At 35.4% G+C, this 27,941-nt stretch overlaps 3 protein-coding genes across 5 annotated transcripts in view; 2 read left to right on the forward strand and 1 right to left on the reverse strand.

The window, feature by feature from the left end:
* Window positions 1-17,684, forward strand: part of sgsm2 (small G protein signaling modulator 2) — a 101,695-nt gene extending 84,011 nt beyond the window's left edge. For both annotated transcript variants that reach the window (XM_087284067.1, XM_087284068.1), the window contains 11 exons: window positions 1,423-1,487; window positions 1,584-1,729; window positions 1,844-1,972; window positions 2,694-2,876; window positions 8,278-8,646; window positions 10,971-11,095; window positions 11,227-11,309; window positions 13,305-13,414; window positions 13,524-13,620; window positions 14,843-15,010; window positions 16,669-17,684. In XM_087284067.1, the coding sequence (XP_087140193.1) occupies window positions 1,423-1,487; window positions 1,584-1,729; window positions 1,844-1,972; window positions 2,694-2,876; window positions 8,278-8,646; window positions 10,971-11,095; window positions 11,227-11,309; window positions 13,305-13,414; window positions 13,524-13,620; window positions 14,843-15,010; window positions 16,669-16,757 (1,564 nt within the window). In that variant the 3' untranslated portion in view covers window positions 16,758-17,684. The remainder of the gene's footprint in view (window positions 1-1,422; window positions 1,488-1,583; window positions 1,730-1,843; window positions 1,973-2,693; window positions 2,877-8,277; window positions 8,647-10,970; window positions 11,096-11,226; window positions 11,310-13,304; window positions 13,415-13,523; window positions 13,621-14,842; window positions 15,011-16,668) is intronic.
* LOC147833651 (uncharacterized) overlaps window positions 1-27,941 on the forward strand; it is a 734,785-nt gene that overhangs the window by 583,477 nt on the left and 123,367 nt on the right. The gene's annotated exons all lie outside the window — the stretch shown is intronic.
* The window catches only part of tpst1 (tyrosylprotein sulfotransferase 1), a 78,620-nt gene continuing 76,540 nt past the window's right edge, over window positions 25,862-27,941 (reverse strand). The window contains exon 6 of one of the 2 annotated variants that reach the window (XM_087282412.1): window positions 25,862-26,554. The gene's annotated coding sequence lies outside the window, so the exon portion shown is untranslated. 2 annotated transcript variants of the gene reach the window in all.

Consider the following 27,941-nt stretch of genomic DNA (forward strand, 5'->3'; position numbering starts at 1 on the left):
GTCAGTGTAGCCAAATCAGTTGGAGTCTAAATCAGACAGAAAATGATACAGATGAACCTCACACCTGCTCTCTAAAATAAAATCTGACAAGGGTCTTTCATATATATTTGGCTTATACTGTAAGCATGTGTAAGTGATATAAAACGTTCACCTATCTTTTGCGAGTTTATTATTTGAGATGTAGAACGCACGGAAAGCAGCCACATAGAAAGACACATGCAGCGCTGGTGAAATTTGTGGGTGTTTACAGGGGTTTGATGAATAAATATGAATTTGTAGCTAAATTGTTTACTATGCCAAATAGCATTTCCTGTTGTTTGCATCCTAGCTACAACATACAGTTAAAGCTAGAAACTATGCATGTAATAGATCAATTTTATCAAATAAAAACACTTGTCCAATCTACAGCTTCATCTATTATGGTTGGAGCTGCTCCTTTGAAGAGTTTGATGCTGAATCCAGCACTGAACTGGGAGAGATTCTGGAAGCTGCGCTTTGTCAAATGCTAGTTATATGTTTTTTATTATTCTCTGGAACATTCTGGAATATAATTAAAATTAAACTGTAAGCACTTCTCTCTTTGTGTCGTGTCCTTTGGAAGCCCAAATACAGAAACGGAAGAAGCTCTGTGTAAATAGCAACATTTAGGTGGCATTTTAGCTTACTCTGCTACATTACAGCACCTCTGGCCATGCCCCTTTGCTGTGTGGGGTGTATGCGCATCCTGAATGCACGTAATCTGAAGTGTTTGTGAACTCACTACCCCGGATGTATTATTTTTTTTTTGTAGTCCTGAACTGTTCGCTGTACACTTTGCTAAGCTAGCGGTGTAAAAGCCAATGTCTGCCTTTGCATTGAACCCTGAGCATAGTACATTCAGAGATTTTGTTTATGTTCACACAGCTACATTACACATCTACTAAAGTTTAAAATATAATATGGTAGTAGACCACCCCTAAAAGACCTGAGACTGTGTTCTAATTTAAATTATTTGTGCACAAGAATTTATGTGGTGATTCATAAAAGTCATGTCGGCACCAATAGACAGTGGTACTGTGTGCTGACATTTAGCACCGGCGTTTATGACTTTCTGATTTTCATTATCTAAATCACAGAAGATCGTGGTTTTATTAAAAAATCTTCTTTAATTTTCTGCTGAAGTATGGAGTGGATGGAGGTTTAAAAAAACGTCTATTTGAAAAATGGCAAAAATAAAATGTTGAATCCATGATGAAAAATGTTTAATTTTTTAGATAACGAAAAGGAAAAAGGTTCAATGCATTGGACACGCAAGAGCCAAAGTTGAAAAAAACAGCCATATGTTAAATAACTTTGGCTGCAGTTCATGTATATTTTTGCAAAAGCATCTGAGTAGCCTTCCTGTGTTGAAAGAAGTAACGGATGTTTCCCTTCTGTGTCCAGGATTCCTCTGAAGATGCTGTGCCAAAATATGAAGAGACAGATTGTGTCTCGAGCGTTTTATGGCTGTAAGTCCAGTAAATCTTTGCAATTATTCATATGAATTGGTTTAATAAAGCCTCGGCTGTGCATAAAGTGCTCTTTTGCTGTGTTTGTGTTTAAAGGGCTGGCCTACTGTCGGCATCTGTCAACAGTGAGAACACATCTTTCAGCGCTGGTCAACCACAACATCGTTCCCCCGGACAAGCCCTGTGAAGCCTCTGGAGGCCTCAGCAAAGATGTGTGGAGTAAATATCAGAAAGACTGTAAGGTCAGCCTAGTACTCTTCGGCTCTAGTCACTAGAGGGTACTAGCGGTCCGTGACTTGTACCGTAGGCCGCAGTGGTCCCGCTGTCTCCATCTGTCTCTGATTCTCTCTTGCCAGAACTATAAGGAGCTGGAGCTGCTGAGGTTGGTTTATTATGGAGGGGTGGAGCATGAGATCAGAAAGGAAGTGTGGCCGTTTCTGCTGGGACACTACAAGTTTGGGATGGATAAAAAAAATATGGCTCAGGTAAAAATTCAGGTTTCCCCACCCACCAAAATGATTGATAGCCATGTATTACATGTCTTAGTAGTAACGTGTATAATCATATCAACAAGACAGGACATGCACAAAGCAACTGGGATTAAAAGATCAGTTCTGCACGCTGTGATCATCAATCATCAACAAGTTTGATCAAGAATGAGTTTAAACATTTTTTAAAGCAATGCATAATTGTAGTAACGACAGTAAAATCACTGTAACTCATCACCACAGTTGCCTGTCAGTACAATTATAAAAGAAGACGCATCTAACCCCGATTGTGGATGTTAAATCAGGTTTATTTTAGACATTAACATAACGGATATCTATACAGCTGTGGATATTAACGTGTATCCTGTCACATTTTCCACGCAAACCAGTGCAAAGTGTGTTTGTCTGTGTGTGCATGCGTGAACTTTGTAACAACAGTGTGTGGGACTCATCGTTGCAGAAAGGCTTAAATTAACTCTCCAGCAAATACATCAAATAACAATTGGCAAAGTTATTACTGTAGTTTTTCAGTATTTAAATAAATAATCTGATGGGTGTTTTGAGCTGAGACTTTACAGACACATTCTCAAGGCACAAAATACTTATCTTAAGTCTTGAAAAAGATGTAAAATAGATGCCCTTTTAAAACCCTTATGTAAAAGAGAAATTCTTTTTTAAGCATGAACAGTTTTTTCATGGTGTGATGTTTGTTTTGTAGATTGATGAGAAAATCACAGCAAGGTATCAGCAGGTGATGAGGGAGTGGAAGGCCTGTGAAGTCATTGTGAAGCAGCGAGAGAAAGAGATGCAGTCGGCCATTTTCGCCAAGTTGTCGTCGGGAAGCAGTATAGACAGCCACGTCCTCAGACTTATCCACAGAGACTCCACTATCAGTAATGAGGTCAGTCCAGATTTTCCAGATATAAGTCACATTTGTTTGTTTTATTAATCTAAGGCCCCGTTTACACTAATACGTTTTAGTTTTAAAAAGCACAAGTTTTGCTTCGGTTACACCATCTGTCCTTACTACGCCAGAGTTTTCGAGCTCCTAAAACGGAGCATTTTGGAAACACTGAAGAGGCCATTTTTATTCTAAAATGCTGCTGCTCCATCTCAGTGTGGATGGGGGAGAACGGAGACGGGCCTGCAGACATTCGCTTATTGGGGCTTTTCCTCAATATTAAGTAGCCTACATACAGTTCAGTCCTGCATCCTCTTCTTGTAAGTTCAGACTTTGCAAGTTTGATATGGAAAACAAACTCCCGAGGACATGGGTAAATCTTCAAAGGGAACAGTATACGTTATAACCTTATTCACATCATCCTGGCAACGTTGTTTCACTTTCTTAACAATAAAATGAAAACATGATATAATGAACTGCCTATTTTCATTTTGATATTAGCAACTTAACAGACAGCACTGTAAGCATATTTATAACAAAACGAAGCCTATAACATTACTGCCTCCTCTTATTTTCAATGAAAATACAAAACATATCCTCTCTTTTGCTGAATATCAGTTGTAATTATCAGTTTTAATAATCAGTAATGGCTGATTACTTAATTATTTACCTATCTTTGCGCTCAGCCAAAACATGCTACCTGAGAACAAGTAATAGATTCAAAAGACCAAAGTCGGGCAATATGTAGTTTAATTAAATATCACGTTTAACAATTAAAGCGAGATTGGATCCAGCGGTAGATCCTTTATGAACAGTCAGACAAGCATAGCTATCATCTAAGTAGATATGCTGCAACGCATGCCAGAGTGTGTGTGTGTGTGTGTGTGTGTGTGGTCACATGATGTGCGTTTTCAGTGGTGTGGTGTAGATGGAGAGTTGTTCAGAAACACTGGGTGAAACGCTAGTGTGGACGCGGATCGTTTTCATTCTAAAATGCTGTATTAAAACTAAAACGCACTAGAGTAAACGGGGCCTACAAAGAGTTTTATTCAAATACCAAAGCTATTAATATATTCAACAAAGCCTCACTGAAAATTTGTGCCTCAGCCTACATTTTTGTGAAACTGTAAAAAGTACTTAAACATTTAATTGACTGCAGTTTCATTCTAGATTAAATTAATACTATGGGGCAGCATGATGCCAACACTTTGTTCATTTTCATGCTTATGACATATACAGGGACATACTGTCAATGAATAAGAATTATTTTAGTGCAGTTCTTTGAAAAACACCATATGAATATTTCAAAACAACTTATCAGTTTTTTTTTTTATTTGTAATTAAATAAGGTAGCCTCACTTCTCTATCTCCATAATTTTTCTGGTTCGATCAGTTTGCTCAGTAACTCACTCAGTTTACGATGTTGTACTTGTGATGCAGAGTTCTTGGGTTCAAGTCATGGTTCTATAAAATAGATACAAGCAATGTACAATCATGGTTTCATAAGAGAGATACAAGTAATGTAAAATCAAAGTAAAACTGCATGGTAGCAGTGCATTTCTTTGCTTTTGAAAACACTATTGGTCAGTTTTAGGCGTAGATATATACACTAAATATCCAGACGGACCCTGAGCATGCGTCAATAGAAGATGCCACATTTGTACAGTGCTCCCAGGACAAAGTCAACTAGTCAAGACTAAATGCACAAGACTAAGCCAATGTGAAGATGCAGAACTTTAGCACTGTGTGCAGGTGTAGTAATAAGCAAACAAAAAAACAAGAAACAGAGGCAGAACATTTGATAGGTAAGATTCCCTTTATCTTACATTTTTGTTGTATGAACTTTTGTGCTCGACACGTGTTAATAATAATACAGTCTCTTATTGCACTGACAATAAGAAAAGTAGCACCGACCTGCACTAAATACTAAGCTTATGCTAGTTTTGTTGAATAAAATCATCAAACAATGTAAATGAAATATGACAACAAGATGCTGCGGTGCCAGAGACGTATTATTGTCGGCTGAGTGAACGAGTTGTTTATGACGGAGATTCATTCACAAAGAAATCGCTCCCTTCATTAGCATGAGAAGGTACGCGGGAAAGGGGGTGTGTTTCAGGACATGGATTAGATCAAATTTTACAGGTAGGGAGGATAATACATTTCCATGCACACAAACACATGCTTTTTATCAGCAATGCCCGTCCAATCACTTATCCATCGATATAGAAAAGTAATGTAAAATTAAAATTTTTGCAACTTAAAAAAATATTTGCATACTGACCACTTGGAAAACTCCAGATTATAGATATATGTATATGTGTGTATATATCTCTGCCTCTGGACTGTCAGACCTCCACTGCACCTTGGTCCCACATTCGGCTCTATTGACGCATTCCTTCCAATAGACAACAACAGCCTAGGCGACATCTAATGTTAATGCCTATGAGTTTTACGTCAGTGGTTCAAAGGTCTATGTGATCTGTACAACAAACCACTGCCTTATAAATGTGTACAGAAAGGATGAGTATCTGAAGCGTACATCAAAACGACCCCAAGTAATGAGGTAACATCTGAAATGTGCAATGAAATGTACTTGGAGCAATGTACTTCACATTTCACAAAAAAATGTAGGCTGAAGCACAATGAGCCTACAGTAGTTTAGATTTAAAGCAATTAAATCATGGAGTGGAGCATGTAGAAAGTACTTAAAAAAATCTTGATGCCAAAAGAGAGAGAAACTATTTATTTAGCACATGACACTACAGGTACTTTTTTTGTCACATTAGATAAATTTGTGTAAAACATGGTATTAATATAAATGTTTCATATAGTGAGTACAACTTTATGGTTGATACATTGTTAGTTGCTTGATTCTATTCTGAATACCATTACATTTTTGTTGTGAAAAGAGAGAAATATAAGTATTCTCAAACTTAGAAAGGTGGCTACAAGGGCAATAAACACAGTGAAGTGTGTTATCAGTTGGTATTAACATGTTGCTAAGCTAATTTTTCAGTACCATAATCATGATAAATATTGTGATCTGCGTGTTGAGTGAAATTTTGTTTATTTATTGAATAAACGCACATGAGACAAACACAGGGAAAGACTGATTTTGCATTTCAATACCTTGTAGTATTAAGTATTAAAGATATGTTTATTTATTTGGTGTTATCTTGTTCATAATATTGTATGTTCAGTGCATTATTAAGCATAAGCTTGCTTGAAAAACACAAATACTGATGTTTGCATACTTGTCAACACTGAAATGTGAAAATAAGGGATATGCCCCCATTACCTAAACATTCTGATTAAAGAACAATGAATGAATCGCTCATTTAGATGGTTTTTTTAACCAGAGGTGTCACTTTAAAAATGCACACATCTAACATCATAATAAAAGCATTAGATTGCTTCCCTAACTTTTTTTGCTCATTTAAGACAAAATTAGTTGTGTTTGAAAGAAAACCCACCAAGATTGACATCTTTAGATGTTATTATTATTATTAATTATGTGTATATTTCTGTTTAAACACGCACCCAAAACCTAGACTTTAGCTCCGCTTCAAATCGTGTGTACAGAATACGTTTGGGAAACAGGGTCTATTTATTAATGGAACACGTCAGCTGACAGTCACGCACTGCTCTATAACTATTTTGAGGATTGCATAGGAGGGGCAATGGCACCTGTAATGGAAAGAAAGGCAATTCCACTGTTTTTATATTTATTTTAAAGTGTTTTCATGCCTAAATAAACCGAAAACACAGAACAGATTCACATTTAGGAGCAAGGGGCGTTCCCTGGTGTTTCGGCTATATGGGTTGCATATAGAGAGGATCGGCTCTTAAATGTTTATTGCCCCCCTTATGGAAAGATTGAAAATACAGGAGAAATATGGAAAAATACCTTTGCGGGATGATAGAGGGATAGAACAGTGAAATACAGGAGAATCCCAGGAAAAACGGGAGTGTTGACAGGTAAATTTTGCGGTGATACTAAATAGTTCTGAATGAAATTAAAAGCCACGCAAATACTCGGTAACATCGTTTTTGTTTTAATATTGAATATACAGTAATACTATGTGTTATTGTACGTTAACATGTTGATATGCTAACTGTTGAGTATCAGTTAGCACAGGCCCGGATTGGCTTATCAGGAGCACCAGGAGTATTCCTTGTGGGCCGGTCCATTTTTTTGGTCATTTGGGCCAGTCTCTCTAGCTGCCTGCACTCTGAGCAATCATACTTTTTCCATTCATTTTTTTATTCGACCATAGCCTCGATCTTTTTATAAATTATTTTACCGCAGCTCCACTCTTTTTATTTATTTTCTTGCAGCCCCATGAGCAGAATGCAGCCTGCAGGTTAATGATGACACAATAAAGAAATCTATGAAGTCTGTTTCTTGTCAGTGTTGACTTTTAATCTTCACTCAGAGATACATAAACAAATTAAAATAAACTAAACTAAATATAATCTCACTTATGCAGTAAAGAAAACTCTGCTATCTTCTAAACAACGCACTGCTGTCAGAATTAACAGATGCAGTTCTTAAAGAGGCTGCACACAATTTTTAACAAGCTACATATCACCAATGCAAAATGCACAGAATATCCATCTGAACAGCATATATGAATAATGTAAGTTCTCAAAAGCAAACAATTCCAAACAAAAATATTCAAAACTGAAATGCATCATGTAAATTAATAAAACCAAACAAATAGGCTCCCACAACATAAAATCAGATATTGCAGAAAAGGACATAGTGATGTTTTAAAGAATAGTGTTGGAGATTTAGCTACTCTTTAATGTTCTCATATTTATGACAAATATTTGAAGTCATAAAAAGCAGCAGTTTCCTTGAAAAATACACGATAATGTCATTTGAAATTTAAATACAATTCATAATCTTTATTTTATGCATGTAGCTTAATATATATTTGTGTTTATTTGATAGTTTTTCATTTCAAGGTTTGGATATTTATGAGCACTAATTCCTACAGAAAATAGATTCTGATACTGTTAAACATTACATTGTGTTAACTGTTCAGATAAATCTTCACCATGAATTACTAAATTGGAAATGACGTTATTTTAATATAGTCAGTCGTGAACTGAAGTGGGCCATTCAAAGGCTTGAAACTCCAGGGCTGAAAAGGAGTCCCACTCCGGCCCTAAACATTGAGTGAAACCGTTACACATTTGGATACTTTTTGTGTATTCAAATAAGTTTACTTTTCATTTTCTACTCAATAAGAGTCAACAAAAATAATGATTTTTTGAAAACACACTTTTAGCTTGTATGACATGTGTTTACCATGCCTGCCATCTGAAAAGTCTGGGTAGCCTGATGTAATTTCAACTTCCTCTTCATCCCGTCTGGTATCTCTGTGTTCAGGTGTTCATGTCTGTGGACGAGCCTGACGCCGGGGGTCAGGATACCTCATGTGAAGACAGCACACCCACTTTAACCACAGTGGTCACCCCGGCCATGCTAGCCCCAGACGAGAGGCCACTGGTGGAGTTCGACTCTCCAGACTCAGGCCTGCCCTCCTCCAGGAACTACTCCGTCGCGTCAGGACATTCCCAAATCATGTCCAGCATCGACGATGGCCAGAGCATGGAGGAGGACACGACACCCACTGGAGGACTTGAGGAGCAGGGCGGACGCGGCTCTCTGAGTGAGGACAAACTGTGCAGTCAGCTGGACAAACTCACGACCACCAGCAGCTCTGAGGGCACTGCACCGTCTTTCTCCTCTTATACGGTATGCCAGGGCAACACAGCTTTAGCTCACAGACTGTGGTTTATTACAGCATTTTTCAAGGTCTGAATACAGTCATTTTAATAATTGTTCAATTAATTTGGTCTAATCTACTTATATATTTATCATTTAAATAAATTACAATTTATTTAAAGAAATTTATTTTAATATATAATACTAATATAAAATACTTTATTATTTTTATTTGATATTTGATATTTTTATTTGTCACTTTTTTTAAGTGAATATACTCATAATCAAATGATTCAAACTATTTTTATTTCCATATTTTGGATCTTATTACATGGCATTTTTTTTATTTGTTATTAATTAGTCATTAATTATTTGTTCTTGTCAACTAATGTATTAACTAACAGTTCGCTGTATTTGTAAGTTTGCATTACAGATATTTAGTATTGCTAATTAAATATGTTGTCTAATCCATTAACAAATACATCTCTGTAAACATTAATTAATTAAGCTGATAATATAAAGAGATGCATTAGAATATGAGAAAGTTCACATTAACAAAGGTTATGTAATGCTTAATCAAGTCATTGTTCACCAAAAGTTCACATTAATATGTTTAATTAAAATTGACAAAGATTAAGTAATGCTTAACGTATTTGCTGTTCCTTGTTAAATCATGATAACTAATACATTAACTTATGTTTACTAATACAAACTTATTGTAACGTGTTACTGACTATATTGATATAGATGTGATGGATTTGCTTTGTTCAATGGATTTACTCTTCAGTGTTTGGACTTTCAGCAGTGAGATTTAAACCACACTGAACTGAACTAAACTAAACTTCAACTGTGAAAAGTTTTTTAATTTACTAGAACTTCTACCCCAGCAGGCACACAATATCATAAGACATTAATATTAGGTTACATTTAGATCATGATGTCAGGCGACCAAAATTCAATGTCTAGCCAGCATCTAAGGACATATTTTGACATCCAATAATGCGTCAAATTACGTTGATATTTAGTTGATTTTAGGTTGTGTTGGAAAGTGGCCAAAATCTAACGTCGGATAGATAGTGGTAACATCCACACAACGTCAAGGTGTAACATGATTAGACATTGATATTTGGTTGATTTTAGGTTGGACATTGGACATCGGCCTGAAGTTGGGTTCTGACGTCAATTTTCATTTCCAAACAAAATCTAACATCCCCATGATGTTGGGGTACAACATCAATATGACAATTTGTTGACGTCCTGTGCCTACAGGGATGCTAAGGATGCTGCTTTGACACAATTTAAATCAGCTATGTATATATATATATATATATATATATATATATATATATATATATATATATATATATATATATATATATATTTAGTTTTTTTGTTTAAAGTTATATGAAATTTGCATTTCAGATAAAAAAAATACTATATGTTATTTTTATTTTACAATATATGGCATAACCTTTAGTAATGTTTTTGACTATATACTCAAAGATTTTTAAAATGTAGATTATAGGTTAAAAAATATCATTTCAACTCTTGGATATTAGGTTATATGATATTTAAAATATGATATTAACTCAGCTCTATTCCTATCAATCTTCTCTTGGCCTAATGTAAAAAAAAATAGCTAACTTTTTATGTGTTAACTTTATACTACTATATAGTATTATATTACATTTTATAGTAAAACTAAAATATAGAAATTTTACACAGTATATTATTAGTCCTATTTGTAACCATAAATGTTTTCAAAATGGTGATTGTGGATTAAAAATAATATAAACATTATAAATAAAATATAAAATGCATATAAATATTATTTTCCCTCTGAAGTGCTTCACCTAATTGTCTGTAATATCTAACATTCATATACTTACATTTCTGTAGACATTTTTATATTAACACACAAATACATAAACATACACACACATATAAATATGGAGCCAGATCAGTCTCAAAAATGGTTTATTTACGAAACAGCACAATTCACATATACATAATCCAATTAGTACATTTGTAAACAATTTGTGAATTCACGAGTGGAAATCATGAATATTTTCACCAAATTAATTGGATTTGTGTGTTTTTGAGTCGTGTTTTTAATTTACGAATTGGATTTGTGTGTTTATGAGTCATGATTTGTATTTAAAAATTGGATTTGTGAATGTGAATTTTGTTGTGGGTCTATGAATTACATTTTGTAAATATATTATTTTTGAGACTGATCTGGCTCTGTAAATAAACGTCAGCATGATACAGCATGTGTACCGCTGATAGATCTGGTTAAAACACATCTGGTCCAGTAATGTAAAGCCAGTTGTTTTGTGTCATATGCTGTGCAGATCGAGCTGTTGGACACGGTGGCGCTGAACTTGCACAGAATAGACAAAGATGTCCAGCGCTGCGATCGCAACTACTACTATTTCACTAGCAGCAACCTGGAGAAACTGCGCAACATCATGTGCAGGTCAGTGCAGGACAGTTATTGCCTCTTATGGGTCTGTCTGTTAGATCTATTGAAGCATAAATCACAGACTCATTTCCTAAATCATCTAAAGTAAAGCTCAGTCTGCTGATTTGTTTGTGTTTCTGACGCAGTTATGTGTGGGAGCATCTGGAGATCGGCTATGTACAGGGCATGTGTGACCTGCTGGCCCCATTAATGGTCATTCTGGATGACGGTGAGTGAGTAGACAAGATTGTGTAGATGGGCTTCCAAATAATGTTTTATGGGCTTTACGTGTGTTTTGCAAGCAGCTCATGTACTCTATAAAGATTTGTGAATAAATGGTTGTTTTGCTGCATGTTTTAATAGAAATTGTTGATAGCTTGTGATTCACTGGGTGTTATTTTTATATTTATGCCTTCAGTTTGCATTTTGGATTGAAAATATAACAGTGGTATAACAAAGGGACTTTTATTGACGTGATAAAGTTTAAAATGATTTCCAAAGAAAGCACACATTCATTTCATCAGAAAGAGTAATATTGTGAATACTGAAATATTTCATCAGTTTACGTATTCTAACTTTTAGTAATATTTGAAAATGAATTTTAAATATGTTATATTGGGTAAAAAATATATATGTTTTGATATTTAATTATTAGAGCTCTTTTTACATTTTAATAATTTTTTTAATATTTCCCAAGTGCATTTTTTTATTTATAAAGTTTTTTTTTTATATATAAAGTTTTATTTATAAAGTTTTTACTAATTTCTGATGACTAACTGCTTTTGTCTTTGGCATGATGACAGTACATAATATTTTAGTAGGTATTTTGCAAGACACAAGTATTCAGCTAAAGTGCGATTTAAAGACTTAATTAAAGGCCACTTTATTAGGTACACATGTCCAACTTCTCATTTTTGCAAATGTCTAATCAGCCAATCACATGGCAGCAACTCAAGGCATTAATGCATGTAGACATGGTCAAGATGATCTGCTGCAGTTCAAACAGAGCATCAGGATGGGAAAGAAAGGTGATTCAAGTGACTTTGAACGTGGCATGGTTGTTGGTGCCAGTCCGGTCTGAGTATTTCAGAAACTGCTGATCTACTGTAAAATTCACACACAACCATCTCTAGGGTTTACAGGGATTGTTCCAAAAAAGAGAAAATATCCAGTGAGTAGTAGTTCTGTAAGCGCACATGCTTTGTTAATGCCAGAGGTCAGTGGAGAATGGCCAAACTGGTTCGAGCTAATAGGAACAGTAACTCAAATAACACCGAGTTACAACCGAGGTGTGCAGAAGAGCATCCCTGAACACACAACACCTCGAACCTTGAGGTGGATGGGCTACAGCAGCAGAAGACAACACAGAGTGCCTCTCCTGTCAGCTAAGAACAGGAAACTGAGGCTACAATTAACACAAGCTCACCAAAATTGGACAATAGAAGGATTGGAAAAATGCTGACTAATCTGATGAGTCTCGATTTCTGCTGTGACATTCGGATGGTAGGGTCGGAATTTGGCGTCAACAACATGAAAACATGGATCCATCCTGCCTTGTATCAACACTTCAGGCTGACGTTGCTGGTGTAATGGTGTGGAGAATAAATTTTTGGCATACTTTGGGTCCATTAGTACCAATTGAGCAGTCAACGCCACAGCTTACTTGAGTATTGTTGTTGACCATGTCCATCCCTTTATGACCACAGTGTACCCATCTTCTGATGGCTACTTCCAGCAGAATAACGCCCCATGTTATAAAGTGCGAATCATTCATCTCAGACTGGTTTATTGAACATGACAATGAGTTCACTGTACTCAAAAGTCCTCCACAGTCACCAAATCTCCAATAGAGCACTTTTGGGATGTGGTGGAATGGGAGATTCGCATCATGGATAAGCAGCTGACAAATCTGCAGCAACTGCATGATGCTATCATGTCAATATGGACCAACATTTGTGAGGAATATTTCCAGTACCTTGTTGAATCTATGCCATGAAGGATTAAGGCAGTTTTGGAGGCAAAAGGGGGTCCAACCCAATAATAAGGTGTACCTAATAAAGTGGTTGGAGAGTGTATGTTAATTAGGCTAACGAGACAATTTATTGGACCACAGTGCTTTGTTCATTAGCCAATTAAAATAATATTGATCGTCATTTTGTTTTTTACATATTTTGATTAAAAATGAAAAACAAATATTTCCATTTCTTGAATACCCCTCGTACAGAGTGCTTGGCCTACAGCTGCTTCACTCAGCTGATGAGGAGGATGAGTCAGAATTTCCCCACCGGAGGGGCCATGGACACTCATTTCGCCAATATGAGGTCACTGATACAGGTAACATGACAATGACCTTTCTCTGTCTTCCTGCCTGAGTCAGCGCCGTGATTTGTCTGCTGCAGTCTTGGACGTCATGAGTTCTGAACAACCAGTGCTGTTTTTCCAGATCCTTGACTCAGAGCTGTTTGAGCTCATGCATCAGAATGGAGATTACACTCACTTCTACTTCTGCTACCGCTGGTTCCTCCTGGACTTCAAAAGAGGTAACGACACCCAAATCAAACCCGTTACAAAGGACAGAGAAAATATGCTCTCACACTGTAAACAAATAAGCTACATCCTAATAACTTTGACATGACTTCAAGGTTTTTATAAATCTATGTAACAGAAGTTGCTGAGACTTTTATTTTGGTTTGTTGATGTACTTTTTACTAGAACAGAATATTCAGAAGGGGGCAGGGCTTTTTTTGTGCATCATTCCCTCATAATAAACCAAGTACAAGAGGCATGGTTAAGAACACAGAAGCAAATGATCAGACTTTGATTAAAGATCGCCAAACATTTTTTTAGTGGATTAACTGCCATGGATTAATTGTTTAACTAAAGAATGGTAATGTGCACTAACAAAATATAAACGTGCATTTTCATTTCAAACTGACTTTTAAAATTAAGTTAAAACATGGTTAACTAATAATAAGTTAAAGCAGGGTGCGAATTACAGGGGGGGTTTAACGCTTGATCCCCCCTAAAGGAGGTCAAAACCAGATGTGTGAGGGGTCAGTTCTTTAATAGTGAAATAGTTCACTTTGATCTGTATTTTAAATAATAACATTAATTATTGAAATAATAGATAATATAAAAATACATTTGACCACTCCTATAACAGTTCAAACCATTGTTAACCATTGCCAATCAGTCTACTTGAGAAAAAAGTCTGAAAGTTGCAGGTCTTGTGCACCAATTGACATTGTGTTCACAAGACTTTGTTTTCTCATAAAATAGGTGTTTGTATCTCTATTTAGCCTGAAAATAAAATCAAATTAGATGCTTAGTTTGTAGTTTAACCTACCGTAACATTTGAAATGGCTAATCAGAGAATACTGTAGGTCAGCATACACAATATCCCTTAAAACGCTGAAATTTTAATCACGCTAAAACATTTTATTAATAAACAAGATGTAATAAAAAATAAATATATAAATGACTGAAGCATGTATTACACAGACTAACCTAAACAGTAGACCCCCCTGATCGTCAATTCGCACATTATTTGCACAGTGATACCCGAAAATTGCGGAATTTGAAAGAATTTATCAGTATTTTCAAATTGGGCTTGTTCACACATACAGACCTTTATGGAAAATTGCTGGTAATTTTCTGGAAAGATCTGTATGTGAGATAGGGGCTACTGAGTAAGATATGTAAGATAAAAACATCCTTTGTCATGACTTGACGTGATCATATAATTTTTTCATTTTGTCTCAGAGCTGCTGTATGAGGATGTGTTTGCAGTTTGGGAGGTGATCTGGGTTGCCCCTCGTATATCCTCTAAGCACTTTGTCCTGTTCATTGCACTGGCTCTGGTGGAGGTTTACCGGGACATCATCCTGGACAACAACATGGACTTCACTGACATCATCAAGTTCTTTAACGGTTTGTGAACTCAACAGAGGAAATCCAACGATTTAGACTGTTTACATACTGATTATATTGTTTACATCTGTCTTTCTGTCTTACAATCATTAACCAGAATGAACAACTCAAACCCGGAAAATTGCCAGCTTTTTAGAGTCACTTGTGTTTATGTTAAGTTATATTTGGGAAACGGTTTGCTGGCTAATTTTAGATTTGTTACAAATACTGCAATGCTAAATGAAATCAGTGGTGTCAGGCTAACTAACAGTTCAAGTTTGATATCCGCTTGTTAAGTCATGACGTAACGGTGACGCATGGAATGCTGTTTCCAGGACCAAGCTGCTATATTTGTTCAAATCGAAAAAAACTTTGGTTTATGACCACTTTTTAGTCATATCACACATTAAAGTGAATTTTATATGAAATCATAGTGTACACATCGATTTCTGGACTTGCATCACAAGCACCAAAATTTTACCAAAATGAATCACTTTCTGGCCATCTGATATTAGCCGTAGATATATAAATATTTATATATAAATCTACAGTTTGATAGAGCGCTAGGACCCGGAAGCTGATTTGCATGACGTCCCACTTAACAAGCAGATTAGGTTACTTATGCTAATTGAATTGGACTTAGGGTTAGGCGTTGGGATTAGGGCTACTATTTAAAACCACTTTAAGTGATGCAGGCAGACCTGAGTCAATAATTCCCCTCAATTGTCTTGTAAAATGTACATCTATTTGATTTTTTTTAACATAATAAAATTATTTTAGCATTTGGTTAGAACTGTTACGTCACAGCAAGAAAGTCACTGGTTAAAGTCCCGGCTGGGTCAGTTGGCATTTTTGTGGGGAGTTGCATGTTCTTGCCGTGTTGGTGTAGGTGTCTTCCAGGTGCTCTGGTGTCCCCCACAGTCCAAAGACATGCGGGATAAGTGAATTAAATAAACTAAATTGGCTGTAGTGTATGTGTGGTTGGTATGTGCAGCTGGAAAACACTTGTGTAAAAACATATGCTGGATACGTTTGTGGTTCATTCTGCTGTGGCGACTCCTGATGAATAAATGGGCTAAGCCAAAGGATGAATAATAAACTTCATATTGGTTTCATGTTGGTCATATGGTTGAGGACAAAATGAATAGCCCTCCTCTGAAAGTTTAATTATTTTTCAAATATTTCCCAAGTTATGTTTAACAGAGCAAGGTAATGCTTACAGAAATGTCCTATATTTTTTTTTCTTCTGGAGAAAGACATATTTGGCTAGAATAGAATAGAAGAAGTAGTTTTACCCCTTTTGAAAGTTGATAATATTCTTGTGCTACTGTGCACAAGGACAGTTAAGTTCTTAGGCATGTCAACATAGAAAATAAAACTTGTCATTTTCTATTGGTCTTAGTAGCTACACAATGTAACTTTTGACTTTTTTTAACTCTTGAGTGAGACGCTAATGGTCTAATTTAATTTAAGCTAAGCTAAAAGTGCCACACCCAGAGATGAGCTGAATGTATTCAAAAACCATAAAACTCAGATGAACTCTGTAAGGAAGTTGAAAAATGACCACAATTCTTTAAAAAAAAAATATTGAGAGTTTCTTTAAAGTATAGCAGCGGCATGTGGCCATGTGGTAAAGTCAGTCACTGAATCATAGTCTTCTTTGTGTTCCTCTCTGACAGAGATGGCGGAGCGCCACGACGTGCAGCACATTCTCCGAATGGCGCGGGAGCTGGTACACAAGGTGCAGACCCTCATCGAGAACAAGTGAGAACGAGAGTAGGCAGCCGCCCACCAAAATCTCTCTATCTCTCTTTCTCTCTCTCTTGTTTCCACTGTCCTGGATCTGCCTGGACGTCTGGACTCTTCTGTCGTTTGCCTGCCACAGAATGCCGTTGTGTCAGACCTGGCGTTGTCTGCATGCTCGTGGTGTTTGAGCACACTGTGACTGAGGTTTTCATTTCCGTTTCTTGCTGTACACGCCGCACTGATCAGGTCCTTTTAGATCTGCTTTTATAAAGAGATGAGATGCCTCCTATTTGGGCTCACAAGCATTTCCTTTCCCTAAAGGCCGCCAAATAGAAGTCTTTTAGCGGTGACTGACTGTGGTGTTGTTTGTCGTCGGGCAGATTCGTTTGAGCACAGTTTTGAATCCTTAAATAATAACTAAGCCACGAAGAAGTCGTCCAAACAGTGTGACCAAAAGGACTGTGCCAATAATTACCTTCTACTAGTATTTATTTAAGCCTCGTTTTTATCGTTTCACCGTCTTTAGCCCCTTTTTTCGGTTTGTCTATGGTGATGATGACAATGATCTCGGAAATAAAAGTAGTCGACGTTGCCTTTGTAACACATTTCAGAATTTGTGTCCGTTTTGCACTTTGACCTTGAGACACCCGTGATGCTCCAGAGAGGCCGAAGCGAAGGGGTTGAGGTGTTTTTTCAGGGGTCATCAAACTTCCCTCAGTGTCCCGAAGTCTGGAAAGGGTCCAGGCTCTTCCACGGATCGGCAAAACTGCTTCCACATGATGAGAGACTAACTAGTCTTTTAGATGCTGGTTGGCTTTATCCACTACCTTCAGGCTTTGTTTATGCTGCACATACACTATCATTCAAAAGTTTGTAGCTCATGTGTTGTTGATTATAAAAAAAAATTACTATTTGCTGAGAAAAACTGCATTAAATCTGCCATGTTACTGAAGCTTTCTCTTACAAATATATTCTGTTCTATTCATAACAATATACTGTAAAAATGATCATAATTTTCACAAAAATAAACAAATATTTAATCATTTTCAGCACTGAGCAGCAAATCAGCATATTACAATGATTGGAGACTGGGATAATGATTCCAGAAATTCAACATTTTTTATCAGAAATAAATAAATTCAAGTCAAATGAGGTTATTTTTTAATTGTAATCATGTTTCACAATACTACCATTTTCCCTGTGTTTTTAATCAACAAAATGCAGGCGTTATGATAACATGATAAACATACCAAACTTTTGAACATTAGTGTACATAAACCCAGTTATTTTTCCTTATCCAATCTGTATTCATACTTTTCATGTCCTGAATCATCTAAAAGAACTACTTGAAATCTGATCTGACTGTTCAGACTGAAACACATTCCAAAACAAATTTGGATTTGAAATGAAACAAAGGAGGTTACTAAATCTGACCTTTTTTCAGCATAATACGGTTGTTCATCATCAAATGTGTCACCGCGCACTCTTGCACATTTTAAGTGTAATTCACTGCCATACTGTCTTCCCCTTCTTCCAAGTAATTAATGCCTAAGGCTGTTCAGAATGCAGAAGACTAGCTGACTGAATATACAGATAAATTGTGAACAGTTTATACAGATTACTATTTAATAATCTTTGTGTAGAATGAGGCACTTTACTGTACATTTTGTGCCATTCAAATATGTAAATGAGCAATGTCACACTCGTAGCAGTGTGATATGGCTGTATATCAGCACTAGTGGGAGGCGTGCATCCTTAGTGTTCCACCAGTGCTGACACTAATAAGGCACTGCTACGAGTGTGATATTGCTTTAAACAACAGTTTGAGGGCATAATTGTGTATATAAAAAGAAAATGAACCACGGAGAGTCTAAAAATCCTTTTTGTACGAAGAACTACTTTCTTCCACCATTCCTTCACATCAGCAGCCAGAACAGCAGAAACCGTTGCTACTTCACAAATGTCACTTAAGAGCTAGTATTTGATTCTCTAGCTTATTGTCTAAAATGATGACAAAACAGGTGATTTTTGCTATATTTTAAGATTATATGGCTGAATGGCATGAAATGCCATGCGCTGTCTCTTCGAAATTATACATTTTTTTAAATAGGCATTATCCCTATATAAAAACTGCTTAGTTGCAATCTAAACAATTACATTCTCGTCTAAAAAAAGCCTCTAAAGTATATTATATTGTCCAACAGCTGCAACAATTGTCAAACTGTAGTTAGTTTACTGGTCTGCTGTCACTCTATGTGGGCAGAGTAATACACGTGTAAAGAGGCTGTACAAGTTCTGATATTGTTGAATATCACACGGCTATCAGCCAGTCAGATTCGAAAACCAGACAGAACTGTTGTATAAGTATACTGCATATAAAATAGCAACTATGCTAATTAATCAGTTACATTCCAAACAGAAATTGAACATGTTGTGTGTTGTTCAGAAATTTGTTAATACAGCTGAAAATTTTACAGAACAATAGCTGAGCCATTCACAAGTGCAGAACAGTGAACTGAACTCCAAACAGAATGGTAGGTTTTTAATGTACTTAATACATAATAAATCTCTTTATTATTATTATTAAAAGTACATGCTGAGTGACTGATGTTTATTGGTTTACAATGAGAATCAAAGTTCTTATGTTCTTTTTCAAACTGTATATTTGCTAGTTATTGTATTGTCAGGATCTGAGGTAAAACTGTCTGCTGGTGCGTTCAGCATGGCAATAATTGGCACATATAATGGTTTTCAAACTTACATTAGTAGCATTTAACATTGAATACAGCACATAATTAGCACCTTAGATGATCATTGTCCAACTTTGTTTATACCGTGTCCTTGCTACATGTGACACAATGGTGCAAGTTGTGCGACAAGTGATAAAAACGATCTTTTCCATGTTAAACGGATTTTTGTTCCTAACCATCTGCAACAGTGACGCACAAAAGTTCTATTTTAGAAATGGTTTCTAATTCTTGTCGATGAACAACAGCATAAGACAATGATCACCTCAGGTGCTGATTATGTGCTTTATTCAGTGTTAAATGCTACTATTGTAAGTTTGAATACCATTATACTTGACATTCATTGCCACACTGAACGCAGATACAGACATATTTCTTCAGATCTGGAAAAAATTGACCCTACTTTATATTAAGTGGTCTTAACTAATATGTACTTTCACTGAAATTAAAAATGAGTTACTGTACAATGTGCTTACAGTGCAAATACATGTTTTTACGCTGTACTTTTGCTTGATTAAAAATCTGCCTGTAATTACACTTGTATTCAATTTCTGTAATTCCATTTAAAATTACACTGTTAATCCATCCCTTACACCTTAATCCACGATTAAACCTACCCATACCACCAAAACTGTCCCCAACCCTAACCATATACCACCAGACATGTTCTTCAATACGTTATGAACACATTAGGTACATTGTAATTATATTTTGATGTAAGTACACATTAGTTAAGGACACTTAAAATAAAGTGGGACCAAGAAATCTAGCAAACATTAGTATGACTCTCAATGCAAACTAACAAATATCAGCCACTCAACATGTACTTTTAATTATATTAAAGAGGTAGAATAAATTTAATTGATTATAAACTTGTTATAAAAAAGGGCTCTGGTATTTAAATTTTCATGTCACGTCTGGTATGAACAGATAAGCTGCTTGTTGCAGGAATCTTGTCACGTCACATGTAGTTAGGACACAATGTTATTCTGTTCTTCAACCATGACATTGCAGAAATAGAAACTATTGTCAGAGATGATACTTCACCCAAAACTGAAATTTCTGTTATCATTTACTCAACCTTTACTTGGCCCAAACCTTATTGAGTTTCTTTCTTCTGTTGAAAGATGACAAGATATTTTGTAGAACGCTGGAAACCTGTAACCACTGACGTCGGTAGTATTTATATATTAAAGATATTAATGGTTACTGTTAATCAATCTTCTCCTAAATAGCTTGTTTTGTTTTGTTTTTTCAAAAAAAAAAAAAAGAAAAGAAAAAGAAACCCGTAAAGGTTTGGAAGCACTTGAGGGCAAGAAAATAGTGAATAATAATTTAGGGGGGGGCAACTACGCCCTTAGGATGAAAAACCAATTTGTCACTTTTTGATGTAGTGAACTTTATTTATGAACTTATTTTGAGAGGATAACATGCTTATGATTGACCACAACTGGTCCCGCGTTAGCTGACACATGATTCACCATATTATTCCTAACTCACTATAAATAACTAGAGTTTCTTACCTCAGGTGTATTCGTTTTGAAGAATCCCCCCTTTTACACCTTCCCCTCTTTACTTTTTCTTTGATATGGCGGCATGGCCAGTGGTTAGCACTGTTGCCTCACAGCAAGAATGTCACTGGTCCAAGTCCTTACCAGGCCAATTGACGTATCTGTGCAGACTTTACATGTTCCCACTGTGCTCAAGAATGTTTCCCGGTTCCTTCCTACAGTCCAAAGTCAACAATTACAATTACAAAGTCAACAATTACAATTAAGTACAATTAAGATTTGCATTTCCCCCAATGACGGTTGGGTTTAGGGGTGGGGTTTGGTGCCACGTCTCCTTTTTAAAATGACTGAACTCGTACAAAGTTCCGTTATTTTAAGTTTTTTTTCCTGCAGAAAAAAATGTAAAATAACGACTGTTAAGAAATGTACTGTAAGAAATGTACTGTAAAATTACAGAGGTTATAATACAGAAACTTCCTTAAATTTAAATTTCCGGTAAATTTCTGTCATTTAACGTCCGTTATTTTACTGTAAATTTCTATAATTTAACGTCCGTCATTTTACGGCACCCCAGCTGCTGGGAAAAAAAAACATAAAATAACAGATTTTTTTTACAGTGTACGAACTAGCCACTAAACTAAGATAATGAAAAATTGTTACGTTTCCTTGTCAGATCAGACTAGAAAAACAAATATCCTATTGCATGCTATAATACAGTGTCAACGCTAGTCAGAAAGTTTACGCACATTTGGCTATCAGGGTTATCAACACAATTCTTAAGGTTTTTTTTTTTTTGACAACTTAATTGTTTTATGTTCAGTCCAGTTTTATTTGTAAAAACTAAGTTAACTTAAATCCCTCATGTTGTCCCAACACAAATTGATTGTGTGAAACCCAGCATTTTTCAGTGTATGAATTCTGTGTGCTAGTAGTTTGCACTTCTGAACAGCCTAAATGACCCCAACAACAAAATATATATAGACTGTCGTTTTTTCTACCAACTGACAGAGATTATGGGAGAAGTGGTCTTCTGATGCCTCAAATCTTGTCAATCTCTGGTGCTGTGGGTTGAAAGGTTTACTTCCGACAGGAGCTCGTATACCAAAGCCTCTAAAAAAAAAAGCGTTGTCATCCTTCTCATAATGCATAACTCAAAGACTGTTGTTCAGGTGTATAACAGACTAAACATGGCTTTTTATTTCTACTGTGAATCATTTTGCTATCCTCCTCTCCGAGTGTATTATTGCACTGTAAATAAAGAGAAAAGACCTGATTTCTACGAGGACTCTGCTGTCAAGCTGTCTATTTTTTACTTTGGAGACTGTGCTAACATGGAGAGCTGTACAATTTGAATGTGGGAAACCTTTGTTACTTGTTGACTGTTATGTCCCTTATCAACGTTGTGCACTGGTTTCTAATTGTTAAAATATAGTATAAATAATAAATATATATGTACATTTTTGTTTGGACGCCAACATCAGAATGAAGTATGTATTGTAACGGATGTATCATTTACCTTGAATGTACATGTATTATGGGGGGAAAAATGTTGTTCCTTAAAATTAAAACATTTTCATATGAAGGACAAACACCTCTGTGCTGCCTAAAAGTGTCAGTTTGTGGATGGTCTGTATTAATACTGTTGTAGTTTTTATTGTTTGGATGTTATTAGTTAGTTATTTTAGACTTGGGGTGCCCAAATATTTTTGTTTGAAGAGCCAAAAACCAAATATCTGTGATAGATGTGGGCCACATATAAATATACCAAACTGTTTTATATTAAAGCTGCCATGGGTAATGGCGATGCGGTGTCGCAGTAGGTAGCATGTTCGCCTCACAGCAAGCAGGTCGCTGGTTTGAGCCTCGGCTGTGTCAGTTGGCATTTCTGCATGGAGTTTGCATGTTCTCCTCGTGTTCAAGTTTGCCCCACAAGTCCAAAGACGTGGTACAGGTGAGTTAGGTAGGCTAAATTGTCCGTTGTGTACAGTATGTCTGTGAATGAGAGTGTTTGGATGTTTTCCAAAGTTGGGTTGCGGCTGGAGAGGCATCCGCTGCGTAAAATGTGCAGGATAATTGGTGGTTCATCCTGCCGTGGGAACCCCGGATTAATAAAGGGACTAAGCCGAAAAGAAAATGAATGAATGCCATGGGTAATTACTTTGAATTGTATTAACTTGTATAACTTTTTTAATTATTACTTGTTGTGATAAAAACATAATCACATTGATAACACAGTAAAGTTCAATGTTGAATACATTGGTCAAGCAGAATCTGCCTAAGCCTTGATTTGCTCACCAAAGTCTTTACATTGTCCTCTATCCATCAGGTGACAGTATGTATTTGAAACTTAATCTAAACAAACAAATAAAAGGTTACAGTAAATTTAAATGACAATCTCTACACCATCCTCATAGTTCTCCCTCTCTTCTCAGACAGGATGGCGGGGCCAAATCAAAAGTTAACCAAGGGCCAACTTTGGCTCATGGGCCCTAGTTTGGGCATCTCTGATTTAGGCAATACATCTTATACATCTTAAAAATCTTAATTTGGCAATGATGAAAATAAAATAACTTTCCTATTTTGTTTCAGTTAAATTGTTGGAATAATATTGTAGTTATATTAATTTATTTTCCAATTCAATTTGTGTGTTTTTTCAATTTTAGTTGATGTTTACATAAAGATGAACTCAATTAAGCCTTTATATCTATTATTTTTTATTTAGTTTGTTAAAGCTTACTTTTAAACTCAAACGTGTTTGGGTTATTTTAGTACATCAACCTCAAGATTCGAAATAAAAAAGTATATTCTTTTTAAAAATTTGTTTCAGTTTGCTTATTGAATATATTTGGTATGCTGTTGTTGTACTTTTTTTAACAGTTCATTTTTCCAGTAAAAAAATAAAAAAAAAATTATCCTTTTTTGTTATTGAAATTTAGTTTAAAATTTTTGTTGTACAAGTTGAACAATGAAAATTAGACTTTTTTTGTTTTTAAATATACTCTTTTTTTATTATTTTTTTATTATTATTTATACAGCATTAACATATATATATATATATATATATATATATATATATATATATATATATATATATATATATATATATAAATATATATATGTATATATATATATATGTTAATGCTGTTTAAATTTCAATCATGCATTAATGTTAAAATATTTTAAAATAGATAATTTTTGCATGTCAAATAAATGTTACTTTTTAAATTTCTAGCAAATATATTGTTTAATTTCACAAAAAAATATGCAAAATAATTATATATATAAAATAATATCGGCCGAGAGAGCTTAAAGTGCTGCAATTTAAGAAAACACGTGCATTACAAAAACGCTAGCAAATTAAGAAAAGATCTTCATATCTTCATACGTTTGCAAATTCTCACAATGCAAACACTTTAAAAACACGCAGCATTTTCACACAACGCAAACAATCTACCAAAACGCTGCATTTTCTCACAAAATTTCTTACATTAGAAATGTGTCAAGGGGACCCTAAAACATACGATCTGATCTTTGGAAGGTGTTTTATATTAGTTTGTTTTAACATCCTGATTTGTTTTTTTTTGTATTTTAGTAGCCTAAATAACCATAACCTAAATAGCAGAGTCCGTCACGTTTTAGGGTCCCCTTCAAACATTTCAGATTTGTTCCATCCCATTCAAAACATTGTGAAAATGCAGCAAGTTTTCATAAATTGTTGGCATTGTGAAAAAATGCAGCGTGTTTTATGCGTTGTGAGGATTTGCAGCACATGTGCTGTCAATCGTATAAAGATCTTTTCTCAGTTTGCTGGAGTTTTTGTCACTATTCTATTAAACTTTTTTTTATTGTAACATTTTAACAGTACAAAAAGAAATATACACATATATATATATATATATACATGCCAGGGGGTAAGCATAAATCAAATACAAATATACATATGTAAAAATCAAATAAATACATTGTACAGTTCACAAAGTTTTAAAGTGCATAAGGCTTTCTTATTTAGAGAGTCTCTGATACTAATATATGAGCATAATTCCGTCATCAACACTATTCTATTAAACTGCAACACACTAAGCTGCCGTCTCCGCCATCTTGTACGAGCATTTTTTTCTTGTCTCCTAAATGTGTTGTGATTTTTTTTTTACTGCATTTAAAGTGAAATAACTGAATAAATACAGTAAGATGAAGAAAAAAAATGCTCATTTTAGGAGACCATTTTAGATGCCACTTGCAGTTGAACTCTTCATTTTAAATAATAAAGGTTAGTGATAATACTTACAAATAAGATTCATGATCAATTGTAATATTATTATAATATTAATTATTGTAATATATTGTAATTCAGGGGCACCACTAGCCGGTACGGGCCCTATGACAACATTCTGGTGGGGGCCATGGGTGGGAGGTCCTTGTATATTTTGGTCAGTGTATTTTCATTTTAGAAACGGATATTTAAAAATGAGGTTTTTTGATTTTTGATTTAAAATTCAAAAAGCAATATTGGAGGCGTTTTTCTTTTTCATGGTGAAAAACGGAAAAAAAAATATATATATATTTGTCTTTTTTTTTCAAATAAAAACAAAAATGACCAGAAAACAAAAATGAATGTTTTTTTTAATGTTCCGAAACCAGATAAAGGTGATGCATCTGGTTCATGGTGACACAATGCTGCCACACAGGCTAACCTGTTTTTTTTTCCAATTAAAAAATAGTATATGTGCTGTGCCCATGATACTATTTTTGCGATTTAAAAAACTGCAGCCTTGGTAAGTAAAAAAAGCAGAAAATAAGCGCAGTGTATCAGAATGACCACTAGATGGAGCCGAACACACATCACACACAAAAACGCCACACACCACATGTAAAGATGTCCTGCTGTCAATGTAAGAGTCTGATGTTGACTGCCAACAGCGCTCAGGGGTTTATTTCATCCAAAGAAATAAAAGAGTACATATGATGATTTACACTTAAGTACAAAAATAACAATTGTAAAAACGACAACAAACATCAGCGATGTGCGCTACTCCGTCAATGAGCCTCCAGCGTTCATTCCCTCTCCAAACACACAGATCACTCCATTTGTTTGTAATCCCGCACATCATTCAGTACCCGAGGAATTGCACATTACAAAGGCATAAAAAATTAAAACCCACATTAAAACGGCATCATCTAAAAGCTAAACGCTCCTCCATAAATAGTTCCTTGTTGCTCATTTAATCCACTGTATTTTCTTATAACAGAATCACAGGTTTATGTAAAGCCAGAAAAAAAACTATTACTGAATGTGAAAAAGAATACAGTGTGGGGAAAGCAAAGAAGAAAACACTCAATTCAGAACAGCAATGACATTCTTAGGCCACAATTGATACAGTACAACATCAAAGGCCAAAACTGTCCTCAAAAAGCGTCCGGGTCCAGCGGCCTGACTGTGTGTGTGTGTTTGTTTGTGTGTGTGTATGTGTTTGTGTATGTGTGTGTTTCCATGCATGGAGGTCCCAGCATAGCGGGGTGACTAGAGTCCATCATGGTCCCACAGTGTCTGCTTCTCCTCAGCCCTGAAACACAGCAGAGCAGCAGCAGATCAGTCAAAGAGCACAGAGTGTCAGCATCAGGCTTTCACTTACTATAAGAACACTCACTAATCATTCTTAGGAAATTTCTGTTTGTCTCTATTACTTACATAACTGATAATATTTACATAATACTGTCACAGTCCTTAATAGATTTGACTATTTAATAGATTTGATTATATATACACACAGTTGAAGGCTAAGTTATTAGTCGTTGTGTGAATTTTGTGACTATTTTCCAAGTGACATTTAACAAGACAAGAACATTTTCATAGTATTACTATAATATTTATTCTTCTGGGTAAAGTCCTATTTATTTTAGCTTGGCTGTTTTTACATTTAAAAAACAAACAAAAAAATGAAGGTCAATATTATTAGCCACTGTTGGAAAAATGAGAGCCCAGTCCAGGAGACTCGTTTCAAGCAGAATTTTTTAATTTAGACGTGTTGGTTGTTCTGCAGTGAAACAGCGTTTTCAAGAAGTCTTACAGGTATAAAAGTCCTAAATAAGTCTGATTTGAGACAGAGCTGTCCAGTCTATATGATATATTGTGTTTTTAGGAGGGCAGTATCTAGAGAACAGGCATGACTTTCACACCTTAGCTAGAGTTTTAAACAAAATGACATAAGTAAAAATAAAGGATAAAACTTTGTATTCACACACACACACACACACACACACACACACACACACACACACACACACACACACACACACACACACACACACACACACACACACACACACACACACACACACACACACACACAACAGTTCTGTCTGGTTCTCAAATCTGATTGGCTGATAGCAGTGCGATATTCTGCAATAACAGCACTCTTGCAGCCTCTTCACTCTTAATAAATGACAACTTATTTACAATATGGGGTGTTTTTTTTATAAGTTGTTTACATTTTAAGACTTTTTTTGCACATACTGTTTGCTATGTAGGGAATGCAAAAACATTGAAGGTCAATATCTCAAAATCATTCTGAACGCAGATAGAACCTTATAATTCCAAAGTGACGAAATATTGCAGCTGTTGGACAACAGAATGTGCTTTTGAGGCTTTTTTAGGCACAAATGTTGCTGTAAGATTTCCACTTTGCAGTTTATTTATAAGGATAGTGCCTATTTTAAATATTTATAATTTTGGAGATCAGTGACCATAGCGACCACGACAGTGGTCATAATGAGCAGAGCAAAGATGGTTGTGCAAAAAGCTGGCAACAGAGACCACATAATACTGTAATCCTTAAGGGAGAAAAACTCCAGTTTTTTGTAGTGCTGCATTTATGCCACAGTAATCTGCCAGTGTTTGCTTTCCCTTGTTAATTATTGTGACCTCCTAAAAGAGAAATACTGGGATATCTC

Source organism: Danio rerio, chromosome 15 (assembly GCF_052040795.2).
Source record: "Danio rerio strain M-AB ecotype USA chromosome 15, GRCz13ab, whole genome shotgun sequence".
In the NCBI taxonomy this organism is placed as follows: domain Eukaryota; kingdom Metazoa; phylum Chordata; class Actinopteri; order Cypriniformes; family Danionidae; genus Danio; species Danio rerio.